At 40.9% G+C, this 19,605-nt stretch overlaps 1 protein-coding gene across 16 annotated transcripts in view; it reads right to left on the reverse strand.

Moving 5' to 3' along the window:
* Positions 1-5,202: 5,202 nt before the first annotated feature.
* The window catches only part of LOC116044463 (microtubule-associated protein 2-like), a 58,575-nt gene continuing 44,172 nt past the window's right edge, over positions 5,203-19,605 (reverse strand). For 8 of the 16 annotated variants that reach the window (XM_035998600.1, XM_035998596.1, XM_035998599.1 and 5 more), the window contains 13 exons: positions 19,301-19,498; positions 18,966-19,100; positions 18,145-18,200; positions 16,036-16,053; positions 15,353-15,538; positions 15,112-15,226; positions 14,788-14,838; positions 13,552-13,862; positions 9,895-9,987; positions 9,194-9,286; positions 8,563-8,644; positions 7,217-7,329; positions 5,203-7,099 (listed from right to left, as the gene is read on the reverse strand). In XM_035998600.1, the coding sequence (XP_035854493.1) occupies positions 6,890-7,099; positions 7,217-7,329; positions 8,563-8,644; positions 9,194-9,286; positions 9,895-9,987; positions 13,552-13,862; positions 14,788-14,838; positions 15,112-15,226; positions 15,353-15,538; positions 16,036-16,053; positions 18,145-18,200; positions 18,966-19,100; positions 19,301-19,498 (1,661 nt within the window). In that variant the 3' untranslated portion in view covers positions 5,203-6,889. The remainder of the gene's footprint in view (positions 7,100-7,216; positions 7,330-8,562; positions 8,645-9,193; positions 9,287-9,894; positions 9,988-13,551; positions 13,863-14,787; positions 14,839-15,111; positions 15,227-15,352; positions 15,539-16,035; positions 16,054-18,144; positions 18,201-18,965; positions 19,101-19,300; positions 19,499-19,605) is intronic. The other 8 variants (XM_035998602.1, XM_035998606.1, XM_035998603.1 and 5 more) reach the window with 8 other exon arrangements.

Consider the following 19,605-nt stretch of genomic DNA (forward strand, 5'->3'; position numbering starts at 1 on the left):
TCTCCAGTCTTCATGAGAGTTTAACCGTCACCTTAGCTTGCTTCAATCCTTCAATGTCAGATTATTGAGTCAGTAATTTATCTCAGTGAGCTATTCCTAATTAATCATTTGAGTAATCAACAAATTAACCAATCAATTAATAAATTAATCAACCAATTACCGGATCAATTAGCAGATAAATCAATCAACCAATTAATCAATCATTTTTATTTGTCACATTAAATCAATTAGTCTACAAGGACAAAGTGTGAACAACCAATAATAGAATGGAAACTTGAAATGTCAGCTTCAGGAATAGCTCACTGAGATCAGCTCCTGACTCAACAATCTGAGGTTGAAGGATCAAATCCCACATTTGTCTTGACAGTTTTTCAACCTCGCTCCTCTGAAATGTGAACAATAAATACAACTTCCAACCAGTGCAGAGTATCAGATCAGATAGCTCAGTGTGATGGAACACTGTTTAGAGGATATGCAGGTCATGGGTTCAATCACCCTGACTGACCAGGGTTTGTATCCTGCATTTCACAGAAAATTTATTTCTTTCCTAAACCCAAAAGTTCGTCTTAACTGCGTACTGTAGTTGCTGGAGGTGGCGGCTGAGGTGGCGGCAGAGTCGAATAAGCATCAGCCCTTCACCCAGGAGACCCGGGTTCACGTCCAGCGTGCCCCGGCAGGATGTGCGCAAGGTAAGGTAGGCACCACCCCGAAGGGGTGGTGCCTACCGTAGGGATGCTGCCCACCAGCAGCTGGAGAAATCCTGGTAGCAGTCAGGGAGTAGTAAAGTACCCCGACTGCCACCAGGGTTTCCCCAACTGTCTTAAAAGGTGCGCACAACCCCGAAGGGGTTGTGCGCACCTAACCTTTTGCCAACTGCAACAATGAATTTTTTTCTCTAAGTGTCATAAAGACAACACGGGGCTTTCACCCAGGAGACTGGGGTTCGTGTCCCACCTGTCATGGTTAAGTACTTTCCTAATCCCAACTGTCCTCGTCATCTTTATGGAGACTCAGACAGTTGAGTTTTGGAAAGTACTTTTCCATGACACATGGGACAAGAACCCCAGACTCCTGGGTGAAGGACCTTGTATTCCTGGGTGTTTGACCTCATCATAAGGTGAGCTCCTCACAAGTATTGAACTCACAACCTTGTGTTTTTCTAATCAGTGCTTTATCACACTGAGCTATCTGATCTGATACTCCAGACTGGTTGGAAGTTGTATTTATTGTTCACATTTCAGAGTTGAAAAACTGTCAAGACAAACATGGATTTGATCCTTCAACCTCAGATTGTTGAGTTAGTAGCTTATCTCAGTGAGCTATCCCTGATGTTGACGTATCAGCTGTTGGTACTATTATTTTGTTGTTCACACTTTTCATTTGTCTCTTCCTACGTGTGTCCTATCTAAGTGTTTGCACATACACTGGCAGCGAGCAGGTCTTGAACATGACAACGCACTTGGTCGAGACTATTGTTGCACACTCTCAGTGCCACCCAACCAACCTCCCAGCACGAAATTACAGAAAAGCCTTTTAGTATTGGAGGAGTTAGCTCAGTGTGATAGAACTCTGGTTTGAGGAAACGCAGGTCATGGGTTCAATCATCCCGACAGACAATTTATTTAAAGGTTTTACACCCAAAAAATGTACATCCACTTTTATGTAATGCAGTTTAACTGTGTAACAACACTTTGACATTTTGTATGACTTTTACATGAATTTTTTTTGACATAACACATACTACTACTACTATTACTTACTTTTTTATGAGTACATACTATATCATGAATTTTTGTATTACTTTTTTTGACCTACTATATGGCTTTTTTATCACTTTTTTACGACATACTATACTATGACTTTTTTATCAAATTTTTTCGACATACTATACTATGGATTTTTATCACTTTTTTCGACATACTATACTATGACTCTATCACTTTTTACGACATACTATACTATGACTTTTTTATCACTTTTTTCGACATAATATACTATGTTTTTTTTATGCCTATTTTCAACATAATATACTATGGCTTTTTATCACTTTTTTCAACGTACTATACTATGGCTTTTTATCACTTTTTCGACATACTATACAATTACTTTTTTTTATCCCTTTTTTACGCACAAACATCATGACATACAATACTATGAGTATACTGTTAGTACAGTATGAAGAAGGCATGAATGGAGTGAAGGAACTTCTCCGTCGTGGTCCGGAAACTGCACTCATCTGGGGAGAAAACAAGAGAAAACAAGAGTTTATTGGATTATTCTGCTTCAATACATTTGTGTCCATTTCTTTTCCTTAAGGAGGAATAAAAGACACAGAGACACAAGGTGAAGCTACTAGTGCTGAGAACTGGAGCTCACATGCAGAGGACAGGCAGTGTTTTATTAACATCATTTAGTATCTGAGCTGCACCCTAAGGTCAACTACATGCAGCTGCATTGCAATCCAGCTGACACAAAGACCGTAACAAATGAAATTGTGTGATACATATTAATATTATGGCTGCAACCGGAGGTGGGAGGGGGGAGAGAAGGCCGGTGCGGTCCGATACTCCGTACCACTAAAGATTCAGTGCCGGTACGCAGGAAGTGAAAACAGCAGCCGCCTACCAAAACCCACGTACAACAACCCGTCACCATCACATTTCCAACAAGAAAACACATCTGCTGACATCAACAACGGTTAGTTTTCTTAGAAATTGTTCCGGGGTCAGTGTTTGACCTGTGAGTTTTTAATCCATGCCGGAGGAAAGCGCCTGTCCAAAGCTGTTTAGTTACTGCTGGCTAACGTCAACTTCTCCTACAGCTGACTGCCTGATATTCAGTGCTCTGGGTCGTTTATGGCAAAAATTACCAGCAAAGTGGTGTGGGTTTAAAACTTTTGTCAGCCTTCACAAACAATTGTGTGGCACTTTCACAATTTAAATAAATGATTTTATATAGCCTATGATGCCAAGTATTTCTAATTTTATTTCTATGCCATACAGGTGTTAAAAAATGCAATGTGTGTGTTCAGGGATGCATGAAGCTGAGGTGCGGGAGGAGAACAATATTAAGCGATGAAGGTACCACACAGAACTCCAATCTACTTTCACACTCGGCTGCATTATTTTCACTGTTTTGTCTACAAAATGTCAAATTCAAAACCCATCTGAGTGGAGAAGATGGAACCAGCTAAACGTTCTCAGAGATTTATGACAACTAACAGCAGCACTACACCACCAAGCCTACCACACTCACACGTCTTCTCTGACAGCTTACCACCAACTCTAAAACTAACGCTGCCATCGTTGTCATGAGCTGACAGAACATTCAGCTTCAGCACAAATTCTCTAAAACATTTCACACATTGCTTTGCGCGTTTACTCCTTCGAAACCCGACAGACCTGCCGAGGGCTTCAAACTACGACCTTCTGAACACCAAAGCAGCCACCTGACCAGCGGGTTTTAGAAGACGTACCACAGGGAAGACAGCAGTTTACACTCTGCTCTATCACTACATAGTCCTATTAGACTTCTTCAGCATTATACACAACACTACAACACCTGGGTCTAACATACAGAAGGTGACAGTTCTGCCACTGAAAATACCTCAAGCAGGAATTAAACCCATGCAAACACTTAACCATTGACCTAACAACACAACCATGTGAGCCATCAAGTCTTTTCTCATTAACATTTCATTTGAGGTAATTTCCACAAACAGTGTCTCAGTTACTCCATATACATACATACATATATATATATATATATATATATATATATATATATATATATATACTGAGTCAGTATATATATATCTATGGGCCTGTAGAAGGTTCCTCTACTTATTCCCAGATGGCATCCATTGAGGCTGCATATCTGCAGGTATGAGACAAATAAAAGCACTGCAGTCGCGACACAGCTGACAGTCAAAGTGAAAAGCATACAACAATAATCAACTGTTATGTCATGTATAGTTATAGTTATAGTTTGCATTAGCACTGGAATGTGGACATGTTCATGAATACAATGGCAAAGACAAACCTGTAGACTTCCAGCTCCCACGGACCATGTAAACACCAGTCCACCCGCAACCGTCTATTTGCCGAAACACAAACAAAGCCAATATAAAACGCCATATTCCTTCTCACAGCGATGCATACTGGTCGCCTAGCATCATTCCGGTGAATGTGACCGCGGGGTCGTCTGTTTATTCGCCCCGAACAGCCAAAGTAACAACTGTACAGACGTTAGCATAAACTAGCTGTTAAGTTAGCCACGGGACACAGGAACCGTGTGTTTGTTGTCTATCCGGGCTATGGCGAGTGGATAGTGCCACGGATGATTATTGCCTAAGGAGGGAGAGACTGCTATGTGGCATGCAGTCCAGCCTCTGACTGACCTCATAACGTCCTCCATTCGTCTTTATGAAGCTGATTCATAATCCATAAATTCATCCGCTCAAGTCAACATACTATACTATGACTTTTTTATCCCTTTTCTCAACATACTATATTGTGGCTTTTCATCACTTTTTTCGCCATACTATACTATGTCTTTTTTTTTTATTTTTTTTTTTTATCACTTTTTCGACATACTATACTATGATTTCTTATCACTTTTTTTCCACATACTATACTATGCCTTTTTTCAACGTACTATACTTTTTCGACATACTATAATATGGCTTTTTTTCATCTTTTTTCGACATACTGACTTTTTTCAACATACTATACTATGACTTTTTATGACTTTTTTGGACAAACTTTGCTATGGCTTTGTATGCCTTTTTTCAACGTACTATATTATGGCTTTTTTTTCAACATACTATACTATGATTTTTTTTTATCACACATATTATGTCTTTGCCTGGATGCAGGGCCACCACACTGCAGCAGACTCGCTGTGTCCCCCAGGTCCCACTACGTGAATATTCATATTACATTAAGTAAATAAATGAAATCAAAATGTGCTAGCAATCCACAACACTTTTCGCCTTCGTGTACACAAAAACACATTTTTCACAATACAAGTGGTAAGATAAATCTAAATGCATAATTTAGTTTTAGATTGAACAAGTTTACCTACCTGCACTGCAACATATTTGTGTTTCTCTATACTGGCAACGACAACTAAAGCATGCTTCAGATAAACTGATCACAATTTTTTTTTTTTTGGAGAATTGACAAGAATCTAGATTGAATCTGTTTTTATGTTCTTTATTTCTGTTGTCATCATCCTGTTGGAGCATTTGTCGTCAGTACATCTCAAACATCGGAAAGTGTGCACACATCTACATGGTCTTTTAAATACACCAATACAGGCAAAGAGGGGCTGGGGAGGAGGGAGGCAGGAATATAGGAAGCACAGAAAAACACTGGAGGGGTAACTGACATCTGGGAAGGGGGAAAAGAGGGGGCAGAGATAGTTTCACAATGGTGAGCAGAGAATGTGCTAAAACAGTTATGCTCTTTTATCCTTTTATTTTAAAGGAATCCCAACAACTGCAAGTTGAGGGTTACTCCCATTCTTCCCATTTCTTCTTCGTTTCCGCTTTCATTTCCTGTAAAGTTACTGGTTCAATCGCACAAAAAGGGCCAAGTAGCTGCTCTTTAAAGGAATGTTTTCATACAAAAGCTTCATACTTTCCACTTTTGAAACAAACTTTGCCCATTCAAATACATTGTACAACCCAGTCTCTGCAAAAGGAGAAAGATCACAGGCGCCAAGAGAGGCTGTTTTAGGGATCTGAAGATCTGACCATGAAGTATAGACACTAGAATGCATCCTGGCCATTTATACTCACACTGAAAAGTTTAAAGATTGCTCCAAATAGATCTAATTTATTCATCATTTATTTGCCATGCCAGCATAAAAGCATAGTCGTAGTCTAATACAACCACAGAGCTAATGTAAAACCAAACAAAAAGAGCAGCCCATTGGTTTGTGGAAAAAAAGAAGGGGAAAATCTATTGGAAAGCTAGCGTTTTAGCGCTTAACTCGACAGAACTGCAGTGGTTATCCACATTTAAGTGCTAATAAGCCAGTGCGGCCACAGGGAACATACAAAACTGGAACAACTTCCACTACAGTGACATATATATATATATATAAAAAAAAGAAAACCTAACGAGCAAACAATTTGCCAAACAATTCAGCACATATCAGGAAATCATACAATTAAAACCAACCAACCAACCAACAAACAAAAAATGAATGTCATGTCACATTGTAAGCAGACATGTTTATCAGCCAGCCATTCTTTTGTAGGTACAGTTACAAGCCATGTTGCTGTAAATTAAGTCTCTCACACAGTTGATCTTTGAGACTAGCGTCTAGTATCTAGTAGCTATTTCTTGCATTCAGAACCACATAAATTCGGAATGAACATTATGCACGAGTTCACCTTGCCATTTATCCCCATACAAGTGGAATGTGATGCTTTTCACGCTTTAAAATCACTGTATAAATGTAAAACCGTCAATGCTTTCTTAGATAAACACATCCACTCAAACCTTAGCCTTCATCTAAGACGAAACAAAACGATTCCATAACGAGTGATTGAAAAATGAACGAGAAACAAATAAAGAGTGACTGGGTGTGACTCGCTTTTAAGGGTGGGAATGAAGAGTAATCTTAGAATTCAGTTTTTTTTAAATCCCATTCGGAGGGCTGGAAGGGTCGCTGATAGACGAAGACAGTCAATCAACTACAACTGTAGAACCTGTGGGGTCTATTGTGTGTGTGTGTGTGTGTGTGTGTGTGTGTGTGTGTGTGTGTGTGGGGTCATGTTGCAGTGAAGGACCTCGGGAGAACACTGGATGCTTATGAGACTGATGGGAGGAATGGTGTGGACTTTGCAGGGTGATGTGAATCCGTGGCAGCCAGCCGCTCATAAGCCCTGCTTGGCCAGGGCAGCGGTGACATCCTGGGCCAGCGTGGAGAGCTGGGGCGACTCCAGCACGTTGATGCTGCCAGAGGAGGACAGGTGAGGGGAAGTGCCTCCCGTCCCGACCCCAGGGGAGTGGGTAATGATGATTTCAGCGCCGTGATCCACCCGAGCTTTGGCCGATTCCCGGAAGCTCAGCTTGTGGCTCTCGATCTGTTGGGTGCAGGAAAAAAAATAAATACAAAGAGTTGAGGTCAGGGGTGTATTCTCTTCTTTACAGAAACTGCCAGCGACAGGACGCTGTATTTGTGCGCTTCTTCTTTTTTTTACCGTAACATTCCCCCCTCCAGGAGTGTGGCTGGTGTTGCCCAGGGAGCCGACCTTGGCATGGGCCTTGTCTTTAAAGTCCAGCTTCACATTCTCAATGCGCACATTCCCTCCCCCTGGAACAGGACACAAAGAGAAGAAAAGGATCAAACCCACGGGGCATCACTCGCCTGCAGGATTCTCCTGAGCAACGCTCGGGGCAAATAATCCAAGTGTGCACACTGCAGTGCACGGGAAGGACACGCAGCCGCTTCATCCATTTACCATCATGATGCATACAGTATCACATAGGGCATGGCAATATGGTCGAAATCATCATCAGGAATATTTTCCTATTTCGACATCATGGCAAAAAAAGATGCACAATCACAACTGATGCCTAAAGCAACCAGGTGCATTCCACTTTCCTGCATTACATGAGACCAAACGCTAAATGTATGCATAACAAAACACTACATAACCAATTGTTCATATTATTATGTCACAATACAAGGCAAGATAAAGACAATCTTGGGTAACACTTTACTTGAAGGTATCTACATAAGAGTGACATGACACAGTCATGACACGTTAACCCTAACCCTAATTTGTCATAACAAAAACCGAATGACACTGTCCATAAACGTTTATGACTTGTTTATAATGTTTATGACACGTTCATGACAGTGTCATGCCACTCTTATGTAGATACCTTCAAGTGAAGTGTAACCCAATTATTGTTTATGAAATGGTATATTAGATATTGGGTATACACAAGGGTCAGTTAAAAGCTAGTCTATATCCTTGGCGTTCCACTTCCGGGATTGCGCCGGTGCTGCAGGAAATTCCGCCGGATGCATGTCTTTTCAGTTTCCTTCCGCTTTCTTTGTGTTGGAATTTTAAATTTGGTGGATTTATGACGACTGTTGCTGACTGCTCCTCAGATCTCTGCAAGGTAAATTGAGACAGCTAGCTAGACTATCTGTCCAATCGGAGTTTTCTATCGCATGACTATTTTGCAGCGGCTCTGTGCGGAGTTTAGCACCGCCCATGACGACTCTGATTGGTTTAAAGAAATGCCATTAAACCAGAGCACGTTTTCCTCCCATCCCCGAATGCTATGTGGAGTAGCCAGACCCTCCGTCAGCGTGTTTTGGAGGAGGGTCTGGCAAAGCCAGACTAGTTAAAAGCTGATATTTTCATTTGTTTTCAAGTATTTCTATTCCATAAAGACCTAGCATCAATGTTCCTTTAAGAAAAGCATCCTGGAATGCCTTGTTAGATGTCAATGTGTGTATATAATCAACTGTATGTGAAGAATGTAAGAGGGAGTACATGCAACCCTACAAAAACTACAAAAACTGCCATACCTGGTCTGTGGCGGATGTTAGACATGGAGCCACATTTGGCGGTGATGTGGCTCAAGTCGATCTTCTTGGTCTGGATTTGGACCTGTGGGGCAGCAGCAGAAAGCACATGTTAACATGAAAGTGTAAAAAAAAACAAAAAAAAACGATATGCTTTGGAGAGATGGAAGCTACAGAAAGTAACAGACAGGATGTGTTTTGTGGTGATAAAAAAAAAGGAAAGTATGATTAAGTCAATCTAGAGACACAGAGGTGCTGATGTCGGCTCCCTGGAGATAGGTTAACGTGAAAAGGGAGCAGCAAGAGCACAGACGTCAAACAAACACAGCACAGGCAGTATGTGACGCTACAGGGAGCAGGTGCTTCAATTAAACTTTATTGTCCATGGGTGATATGAATTAGTGTGAGCACAAACACAAGATAGAGAGACAGCACTGCGTGCTGTAAAGGGGATATTTACATTACGATTTGATACACTAAGCAGAGATACTGTCTGCTGTGTGCCTAGGGCAAATATTAAATATATTAAATGCAGAGGTACAAAACACCGTTGATACAGATGAAAACTATAGTTCACTGTGGTTATAGACATGCCTAAATGTATAGGTTAAATGTGTTCTGCAGAGTCACTCACGTTTCCCCCGCCTGCTGCATGCTGGATTTTGTCCAGGGAGCCACATTTAGCCTGAACGTGGCTAAAGTCCAGTTTAACACTTGGAATCATGACCTGGGAATGACAGGGTGACTTTTTTTTTAATGCAAACAGAAAACACTGAGAGCAAAGAGGAGAGGCTTAAAAATGTCCCCCCGTCCCTTTCCTGCTCCAAATAATCCTGTGTAAAGTGTCCCAATTTTAAATCCTCGACCTATCAATCTGTCGGCACTCACTTCAGCGCTGGGGGAATTTGATTTTTACCCAATCCAGACTACAGAAAACAATCTGAAGCCTTTTGTCGATGGAGTTTAGTTTGTATGCAGGGTGGATAAAGGCATTTATCAGAGAGCAGAAACTACACTTGGGGCATTGAGTCCTGAACTTGTCCCTTGAGTCGTTACAGCGGCCTGAAGCATATTTGAAAGAGTTTAATAAAAGACAAATCGATAAAAAGGACGCCACCTGATACATACAAAAACATATCACAATTTGCACTTCTTGGTCGATAAAAGAAGTAACATGGGATGTATTGTATTTTGGATGAACTCTTCTTTGGCTTGAAAGATGGGTAGACAGATGAACACATAAAAGTAGCGTGAGAGGGTGCGACAACAGTCCCCGCTGAAAAGAGAAAGAGAGGAAAGAGAAAAAGACAAAAGAAAGGAGAAAGGCGTACATACATTGCCTCCTTTGGGCGAGTGCTTCAGATTATCCTTGGAGCCGCACTTTGACTGAACATGACTGAAGTCCAGCTTCTCGTGTAAAATTTGAACCTAAAACAAAATCGAATTTAAAAAAAAAAGAAAACCCTATATGAGCCTCATGTAGATTATTGTGGGATGGGTGATCCATGTGTCTTTACATGCATATTTACCCTAGAGCCAAAAACCACTTGGCTGAATACATTTTACACTGATGCTAAATTAAAAATGCAAAAGGTAACAGAGGTGGTAATTAATATCATGAATGAAGCCTAAACCTACAAGTTGAAAACAAATGGACAAGCAAATAAATAAATTATATATATATATATATATATATATATATATATATATATATATATATATATATATATATATATATATATATATAGATAGATATCTATATATATCTATATCTATATCTATCTATCTATATATATATAAATAATTTAGCTGATGCTCAATTGTGGATTAATACAACCAATGCCTTGTGCACCATTCTGTTGTTTTGTAAAATAAAAAAATGCCTACTCCATTGTTCAAAGGGCCAAAAATGAACACAGGGAGAGTGAAAATGAAAAGAGAAAGAGGTTCTGGGAAAACACACAAGAGCCCTGACAGCAAGCCTCTGTCTCCGGTTCACACTGACCTGACCTGGATTCTCTTGACAGCTCTTCCTCTTACATGCACGCACACACACATATGGACACACACTGTGACACGCACTGTTCTTACTATCCATTTGGGGTTGTTTTTTTGTTTTTTTTGCATTCCTACAATGCCTTCTCCAGCTGTTGCAGCACAGACATCCGCAAGGTCAACCAATGACAATGCACCTGCACCGTGGGTCGGAGAGAAAACGTATTTTCGATTGCTATTTTCTTTCTTTGTGTTTAAAGGTTTTTCACCTGCTACTGCTACTGCTATAAAAGACTAAACTGTTAAGCATCTTAAGACCTACAAAAAATCCAAATGCCTTCCTTGGCTGAAGCAAAGGAACTTGTCAAATGGAACTTCTGAAGTATGCCAAAATAAAAAGGAAAAGAAGTGTTTGGTCATTGAGTGAAAATCCAGTTCTTTATTTCGGGGTTGGATGCATCAAATGTCTTTCAAGTGGGGAATCTGCACAAAAATTAGAAGAGACTTGACAGTATGTCTGGCACATATTGCAGAATTGACAATAAACTTGACTTGACTAACCCCAATGACAATCTAGTCAAACTAAGAATAATATGTATATTTCAAAATCTATTATACTACAGCTGAAACAATTGGTCAATTTATCGATCAAGTGTTTTGATGATCCAATCTTTTTATTTTTTAAGCAAAAATACGAAAGTTCACTGGTCCAGCCTGTTTAGATTTTTTGCCATGCCCCCCCCCCCCCCCCATCTTCTATAATAATAATAACCTAAATATTTTGGGGTTGTGGTCTGTCATTTAGACAAAACAAGCAATGCGAGCATTCAACTTGGGCTTCAGGAGACTGCGAGTGTGGCTATTCTGCCATTTTATGGAAAAATATTCAACGGATTATTCAATACTGAAAATATCATTACCGTTATTCCTGGCAGCCCTGCATTATACATTATGCAACAGCTTCATTTAATTATTTAAATCGATGTCACGGTAGCGGAGACAAATCACCCACAATTACAGCAAAATATCCCCAAAGCACTGAGGCTGCAGTCTCATTTTCATTGTGCAAATGTAATTATTATTATTATTTTGAAATAGGTCTTTTCATGTCAAAATACAATGACATTAAGACATTATATGATTGTAAATATGTCATTACGTGTCATTTTAACGTATGAATTTTTTTTTAGTCTGACATTAGTTTCTGAGTGTGATACCAGTGACTGTGCTCCACAAAGCCGTTTGTCACCCAGCTTCATTAAAAATGTCTGCCTCTGTGTCACATCTCTCCCCAAAGAGGAAAGACAACTTGTCCCCCTCCTCCATACATCACTGGGGTTAATGAAAAGTCACACCTCTGGAACATTAAGACTGCCTGTTGCCTTGGTTACGGGACCACAAATTTGCAGTCTATTAGTCGACCACACATCTGTTACACGCCGCGGACAAAGATGAGTGGAGCGTGCGTGTGTGCGTGTAGACATTTTTCAGAGTCGATAATAATATTTTCAGGTGACGTTATTCAGCGGAGATGCAAGGGAACTTCAACCTGATTGGTTTGAACCTTGCACCTCTTGTTTACATTTTCAGCACGCAATTCCCTTCAGTTCAAGTGAATCAGAAATCTGGCTCTTTTTTTTTTTTTAATCTAGCAAGCGACTGATGCAAAGAAAAAGTGATGCGAGGCAATATATTTTCATTCTGTGTCATTGATGCAACTTCTCAATAAGTAATTCCTTCCGCTTGCAATTATTAATACTCGGAGCCGGAGGGGGAATTCCTGCACGGCGATGATGAAAGCAGATGCCCCGGGGCAAATGATTCTGCAGGTTGACTGCTCCTTGGGAGGCAATTGAAGGAATATCTTAAGAGAATAGCTGCCATTTTAAATCTGCTCCTAGGACTAAGCGCTTGAAGCTGATTTTGCGTCCGTCTTCAATAAGGAGAAATTTGAGAGAGGTAAGAAGATGAAGACAGAAAAGGGGAAAGTCAGAGGAAGAAGCCGGAGGCAGCTGATGACGGAGAGGTTCAGCAGACGGGGAGAGGAAGTGACGGCGGGGGTGTAGAGGCAGTGAAGATGTGAAGAGAGATATTTTTAAAACATTTCAACAACTCGGAGAGAGACAGAGAAGTAGAGGGTTCTTACAAATGTTCCTATATTCTGACAATAGACACTTTGCAGCGGAATCACAAGTCAACTAAAAAAACAATATCCAGCAACAACAACAACAACTCATTCTTAAAGCCGGATAAAGCCAGATGAAAAATGTAATTTCTGATAATAAGTAAAAGGTTAATGGTCAAATAATGATCAATTAATCCCTTTAGCTTTGGTGTTAATGTTCCTATTTCTTGCATCTGTCTTTTTACGTGTATGTTTTATCTTTCAGAAGCACATTGTATTGCATTTTGTATGTACCAATAGTAGTGTATGGATACAGCTACAATGAACCAAGGTGTAAACAGTATTTTCTAAATAACACATATTACTCCTAACTATAAACTTCAACTATTAGAGGTTGAATGTAATGCAATTATTTGTCTTATACTAGTATAAATAGCACGTTGTTTTTAATTAAAAGGTGTACAATATAACTGTCATTTACTGCCCCCATGTGGCAGAAACAGTTAACTGTGTGGCATTTGAAAGTTTAAAGGAGTTCTTTACCCAAAAAAAAAAAAATCATGAAATATGATGTCAGTTAAATACATATCTATGTAAATCTGTGGTTTATAGACTACTTTGTAGATTGCTAAAAGAAATGTCTGTGTGCTGCAGAGATTTCCTGTTACAAAAGTCACAAAATGGATTCGGTTTAAAATCTCGCAGGGTGCAGATTTAACCAACTTGGACCTTGACTTCTTGTGATACTATGCGATTTTCCCGTTAAAGTCCTTCAAACACGTGAGAATCTGAACATTCTTTTTGAGATCCCGAGTGCGATTCTACTACTTGCGCAACGTTGTGACGCGTCACGTTTCAACGTGGCCTGTTACCTGTCCGCCTTTCGGCTGGTGCTTGAGGTTGGAGGTGGAGCCGATCTTGGACTTTACATTCTTCAGGTCAGGCAGGGGCTGATTCAGAACCTTCAGCTGCCGCTGGGCTGAGGACGGCGACTTGGGCGGGGTTCGGATGACCGCCACCTTCTTCTCCTGGAGGATGCTGAAGGACTTGGGCGTGTGGCTGCCGGGGGTGCGAGAGCCGGGGGTGCGGCAGGAGTAGCTAGGGGGTGTGCCAGGTGTGACGGCGCAGGAGCCGGGGGTGGAGGCACCGCTACGGACTGATCGGGAACGCGCGGACTCTGTACCTTGAGAGAAGAAGAGATATCTTTGGATTAGGAAAAGAGATATGGAATGAAATGAAAACCCTTAATGGAGACAGAAAGACTTTGGACAAAGAGTTAAAAAAACACAGGTGGGAAAACAGAGACAAAAACATTAGAGCAACAGATGGATTGGAGTGTATGATCCTTCATCTGGTTCTCATGATGATGATGATAAGGAAACAACATTCGTGGAGCGGTCAACACTGCCTGTTGGAACTAAATTTGCTCAGTTTCCACAAAACAAACAACCCAGGTCAAACAAGAGTGTTTGACAAGGACGTTGTGAAAGCACACACAAGCAACCGAATTCATTCAACGCTGGCGGCTTGTTGCTGGGATACTGGTGCAGATCCAATAGGATATTAGTCGGCAACATCCTGAATAAGAACAAGTAGCAGCAACCTGTTGTTATGGATCCCACCTGTTGCTCTGATAAGGTCACTGCAGGTTTGACAAAGCCAAATTCTATATTCTAATGAAATTGTAACGAATTAATGCAAAATTGGGGAACAAAACTAAATAAGCAAGCTGGCAAATTGACCTTTCTGATTGGAAGATGATCTTCTTTTAACTTTAAATGGGCAGAAATTAGACAGATACAGCAAATCAGGCATGTTTTGCATATTACAACCCGGTTATGTATTAAAGAGGGGAATGCAATGTAAGGAGACTTGAATAACGAATTATTTTAAGACTTTTTGAAACCTGCAGACACCCTTCAGTATAATGTGTGAACAAGATAAATGAATGAAGGCTTTGTCGGTGGACGATGCTCGCCTCTATACAGAATGTAGATCCTTATTTTGGAGTGCTTTGAAATAAAAAAACACTTAATACGCTAATAACCAGATGTCGTATATGTTGACGAGGTTTTGATGGGTCTAACGAGAGCTACTAGGTGGTCTACCTGCCATACCAGGGGCTCTTCCAGACCTGCTGTCCCCTCTGGACTGGATCGCTTTCAGAGGGGAGAGGCAAAAGGAGGAAAAAAGGGGCAGATTAAAACGAGGTGATAAAGGAAAATGGGGGGGAGGAAGAGAAGAGCAGGGAAGGGAGTGTACGGTGGTAGGAGTTAGATTTTAATAAAGTAATTAAAAAGAAGGGGTTAAGGAGTCATACGTATAAATGCAAGAGATTAAAAGAGGCAATCTGCTGTGTAAGAGATCAGTTAATTTGGGAGGCAAAACAAGCTGGAAGGTTATGTTTTGTACATCTGTGTGCATATTCTTACAGGTTGGCCTGGAGGGGGTGCTGTCTTCTTGTTCAGCAGCAGGGATGTGGCGTGTCAGAGATTTGGCCGGCCTGGGCAGGGACGACCTCTTCTCTGGGCTGCGGTACGCTCTCTCCTGAATGAACACACACACACACACACACACACACTGAAGAGTCAATACCTTGGCTCAACCACATGCAGCGTGCACGGACATTGGTTACCTATCAGGCTGTCAATCCCTGTTTTCCTTTCATTTTACCTTCTCTGCCCATTCGTTTGGCAGAGGGGATGGGCCGGAACATGCAGAGGAGCAGCGGGCCTCATTGAGCTCCGCCTGCACCAAGGGGCTCCGTTTAAGGCTACAGGCAGAGCTGGGCCGGGGGGGCTGGTGATCCGATCCCCGGCGCTGAAATGCCATCTTTAACAGAACGGCCCGCGTGGGGCTCTGGAAGCCGCGACAAGAGGCAGGAAAGCATGCAGGATGATGTGCGAGCAAGGAGGCGGAGGTGACAAACAGATGGAGAAATAAAGAAGTGAGATGGGATGAAGTGGAGGTGAAGGGAGAGACATACTACATGCAAGTGAACTGTATGCTTTGTTATTTCACAGCATCTATTTTTAGCAAAAGTTCTCAGCTGAACTTAAGGTATCAGTAGTATATTATTACAAACTGAGATGTCAAAAAAAAACTTACAGCATACAGAACAAAAGTATTTGCCTTGGATGGATGGAGATGTTAAAAGGATATGTCATAATGAGACTACTAGACAGAGGTAGAAAATGTTTTGTTGCAAGAGTGGTTAACGGTGAAAGATGAAGTTCCAGATATTTGCGAGAGCCCCTTTGCCCCTGTATTGCACATTATTAGCGTTGTGGGTAAAATAGTAAAATCTGCACATGACTGCCTGTGTCTGCCTACTCTCATTTGATTTCTATACTCACAGATGTCCTCTGTCGAGACTGGCACAAGGACAGAAGCAGGCATGCAAGACAAAATGAACGTGCACACAGAGAGAAATAATAAAGACACACATGCAGAAATTTAAAAAAAGGAAGAAAATATCCAGTTTGTCATGCAAACAACAAGGTCCATGAAGCATTACACAGTTATGTTGTGATGGCCTATGTACTGATGCGACACAGGTGTTTGCAACAATATAGTACTGATTGTGTGATTTGAGAGATAATAAATAAAGATCCATTGGAAATATCCTCGTCCCATGAAATAGAATTAATGTGTATATTATTAGATGTGAGGAATGTATTTAATACACTAAAGTAATGCGCGTCGGACGGTTCACGCCTCACCTAACGTTACCTTACAACGGACACCTCGACATTAACCCACTTAAACCATGGTCAATTGCTGAGTAACTTTTTTTGAAACCATTATTTTATATTTTAATGCGTTTTACAATCAAAATCTAAAGTTTTTTTTTCTAAACAATAACTCTGTTTCCATGGTTACGCCTGAGAGTTAGACTAATACCTGGAACAATTACGTGTTCACTGCTCCATTAAATAGGACGGACCTTGGATACGCCTTGCCAGCCTTAGCAACGAGATATTTAGCCATAGACAGTATATAAGAGTGGACCAACAGATCCCGTTGCTCTGGACGGAGACCAGTGAAGGCCGTTAGAAGCACATTTCCGGTGAGCGCTGAGCGTTACTGCGCAGCCTCCAACTGAGAGAGACGACGTAAATGTGACGTGAGCAACGTGTCTGAAAGTTGTAAGTCTTCTGGTAGCTGTGCCAAGAGAAATCTCAATCATTCCCAATCTAGCAGAGATGGAGAGCGTAAGTATATGTAAGGAGATAACATAGGCACAGGCTAATTCTAAGTATTGCTAACTAAAATGCTAGTTAACATTAGTAATTACACTTAAACAGCTAATGTGAGACGAAACTGCCTGCCCGCTTCTCCTGTACTATACGGTAATTCCTCTACTATGCGACAGTAAGTCGCGTGGTTATGACACAATCGTTAGCCTATTTTTATAAAAACGTCTGCTACGGAGCCATAACGTGATGTACAAGGTAATGGAGCCTTTTATACATTGTTGTGTTTCTTTAGAAATAAACAATGGACAAATAGAGTCTTTAAAACGCTTCAGATGTAAAGTTATTCGCTGTCAAAGTGGCGCCAAAATGAATGGCAGTCAATGGAATGCTAACGGGAGGTGATCGCTTTGTAGCATTAAAATGGCGCCATAGGAGGTTCGCGGTCCGAGAGGCTTACCCCCTTGTATTTAGCTCTTTGGCTCAGCTCATAGAACCCTTTAGCTCGGCCACGAGCCAGAAAGCGTTGATTCAAAGTCAATAACCTTGTTTAAAAATCAGTTTAAAAATCAGCAAAAAGCAGTAAATATAATTTAAAAGCATGTTTAACAACAAGACAAGCTAGCTAGCCAGCCATGTCATTGTCCCCAAAACAATATAGCTAACGATTTTCACGAACAATTATCCGCCATGTGTAAAGTTAGCTAGCTACTGTCAGGCGCAGCCGGAAGTAGTTAGCGACCTGAACAACGAACGGGATGAGATAACGTTATTCCCTGTGAAACAAATTAAGTTCAGAGGAGCAGTGTAACTTAGCTACTTCTTGCCGCGCTAAAGCACAACACAGTGTTGGAAATAACACATTCACATTTTCGTTTTCTTTTAATGTAGCGCATTAATTTAGAACGGTAAACAGTCAGTTTCAACGGAACTCCTTTTTATGGACACCCTTCAGCCAATCAGAATCGAGTATTCACCCAGACCATGGGTACCTAAGTAAGGGATAATGTAGAGCGAGGTGGTCGTTCAGAAAAAACATTAGATTTTGATTGTAAAACGCATTAAAATATAAAATAATGGTTTTAATGGTATAAGCAGATTAATGCCATTCGAATGGACACCTCGTCGGGCATTAACCCCTACTTTTATAACAAAAGCACAATATCGTAATTACCCATTAATAATAAATGAAAAAAAAAAAGTCATGCTTATGATATTCACAGCCGTTTTGAGTGTGTGCGTGCATGTGTTGTAGTTGATAATACTTACAGTTGTCCTTTCCCTGGACTGGTGGGCCACACTGAGGGGCTGATGGCTTTCCATACCTGTAAAGAAAGAGTCCTGCTGTAATGATCAATGTAAACCAGCAAAGGGGAGACATTTGCGAGTGTTAATTTGTTTTTACACACAACACACATAAACTCCCATAAATGTACTCCGAATAGACTGTCCAAGCGTATAAACGTCATCATCAGATCAGCAAAAACCCTCCTCTACACGTTGAATCACATCAAAAGATTTTAGTCAGACATTTTCACACAAGCTGACCAAACACGCAACCTTCGACATGCAGCCATTTCCAGTAAACATATAGCCTACAGTTGCATTTAACGATTAGAAAAAGAATGAAACCAGGGTTGCTATGAGGACAAGCAGGAGTAAATACTCCATGTTTGACAAAATGAGAACAGACAAAAGACAAAGCAGTTGAGCTCATAAAAAAAAAAAGACCATGACACATTATGTTTGCCAGCTACATTGCATCTCCTTGATTTCTCAAGGAGCCATCAATAGAGAGAGAGCAAAGTCATCAAAATACCTGTTACTGTACGTTTGTAGCCACAATTCAAACCCTAAATTGTTCCAGGTTTGACTGTATTTGCAGTTAAATAGCGTTAAATAAAGAATTTACCATTTGTCAGGTTTTGTGGAACTCAGTTAGCAATATTTATTTCTGTTATTTTTATGGATATGTTCAGTTCATATAAAGCCAGAATAAAAAGTAATACAGGGAAGGTTGCAGAGTGTACATTAGAACTTGGTTGCACTCTCTCTATCCACAGCACTGATTCCCGGTGAAGAGTGTTCACCTGTGGCCTTGCGTCTAGCAGAGCCGTGAAGCAGAGCGGGCCTAGGATGTCTGGCTGCTGATTTGGCTACATTCTTTCGAGATGGAGAACGACATTGGAGGGCTGAAACCTTATTCAGGTCAGCCCTCCTCACAGCTACAGCAAAGAGGAGAGAGAGGATTATACCAATATGCAAACCTCGGTTAAATGTACTGCAGAGAGGCAAATCTGTACTTGACAAGTTACACAAGTGACATTGCTATATTGGATTCGCTAAAGAATAAAATGTGTAAATGAAAATGTACATAACTATTTGTTTTAAGCTAAACAACACGTCTTGAATACAGAATCAGAACCTTTTTTCTTCTTCATCTCCTCTCTTGGTGGATGGTGGCTGGGTACTTTGCGGGACACTTTACTCTCAGTGATGCCAGGGTGGCCCCTTCCTCTGCCAGGGGCCCGTTTAGCGGGTCTGTCCACCACAGGTGTACTAGTAGGACGCTGGACCTGAGGAAGGGCTTCAATTTGCTCAGTCATGATACTTTTGTCATCATCTGCAGTGGAGAGGAATTAAAAGAGAACTAATTCTCCACATTCCTCGCTAGCTGGGAGCTAGCTTAGTACAAAAGACACATTAAGATTTACTATCAAACAAAGTTCA

Source organism: Sander lucioperca, chromosome 24 (assembly GCF_008315115.2).
Source record: "Sander lucioperca isolate FBNREF2018 chromosome 24, SLUC_FBN_1.2, whole genome shotgun sequence".
Taxonomy (NCBI): Eukaryota; Metazoa; Chordata; class Actinopteri; order Perciformes; family Percidae; genus Sander; species Sander lucioperca.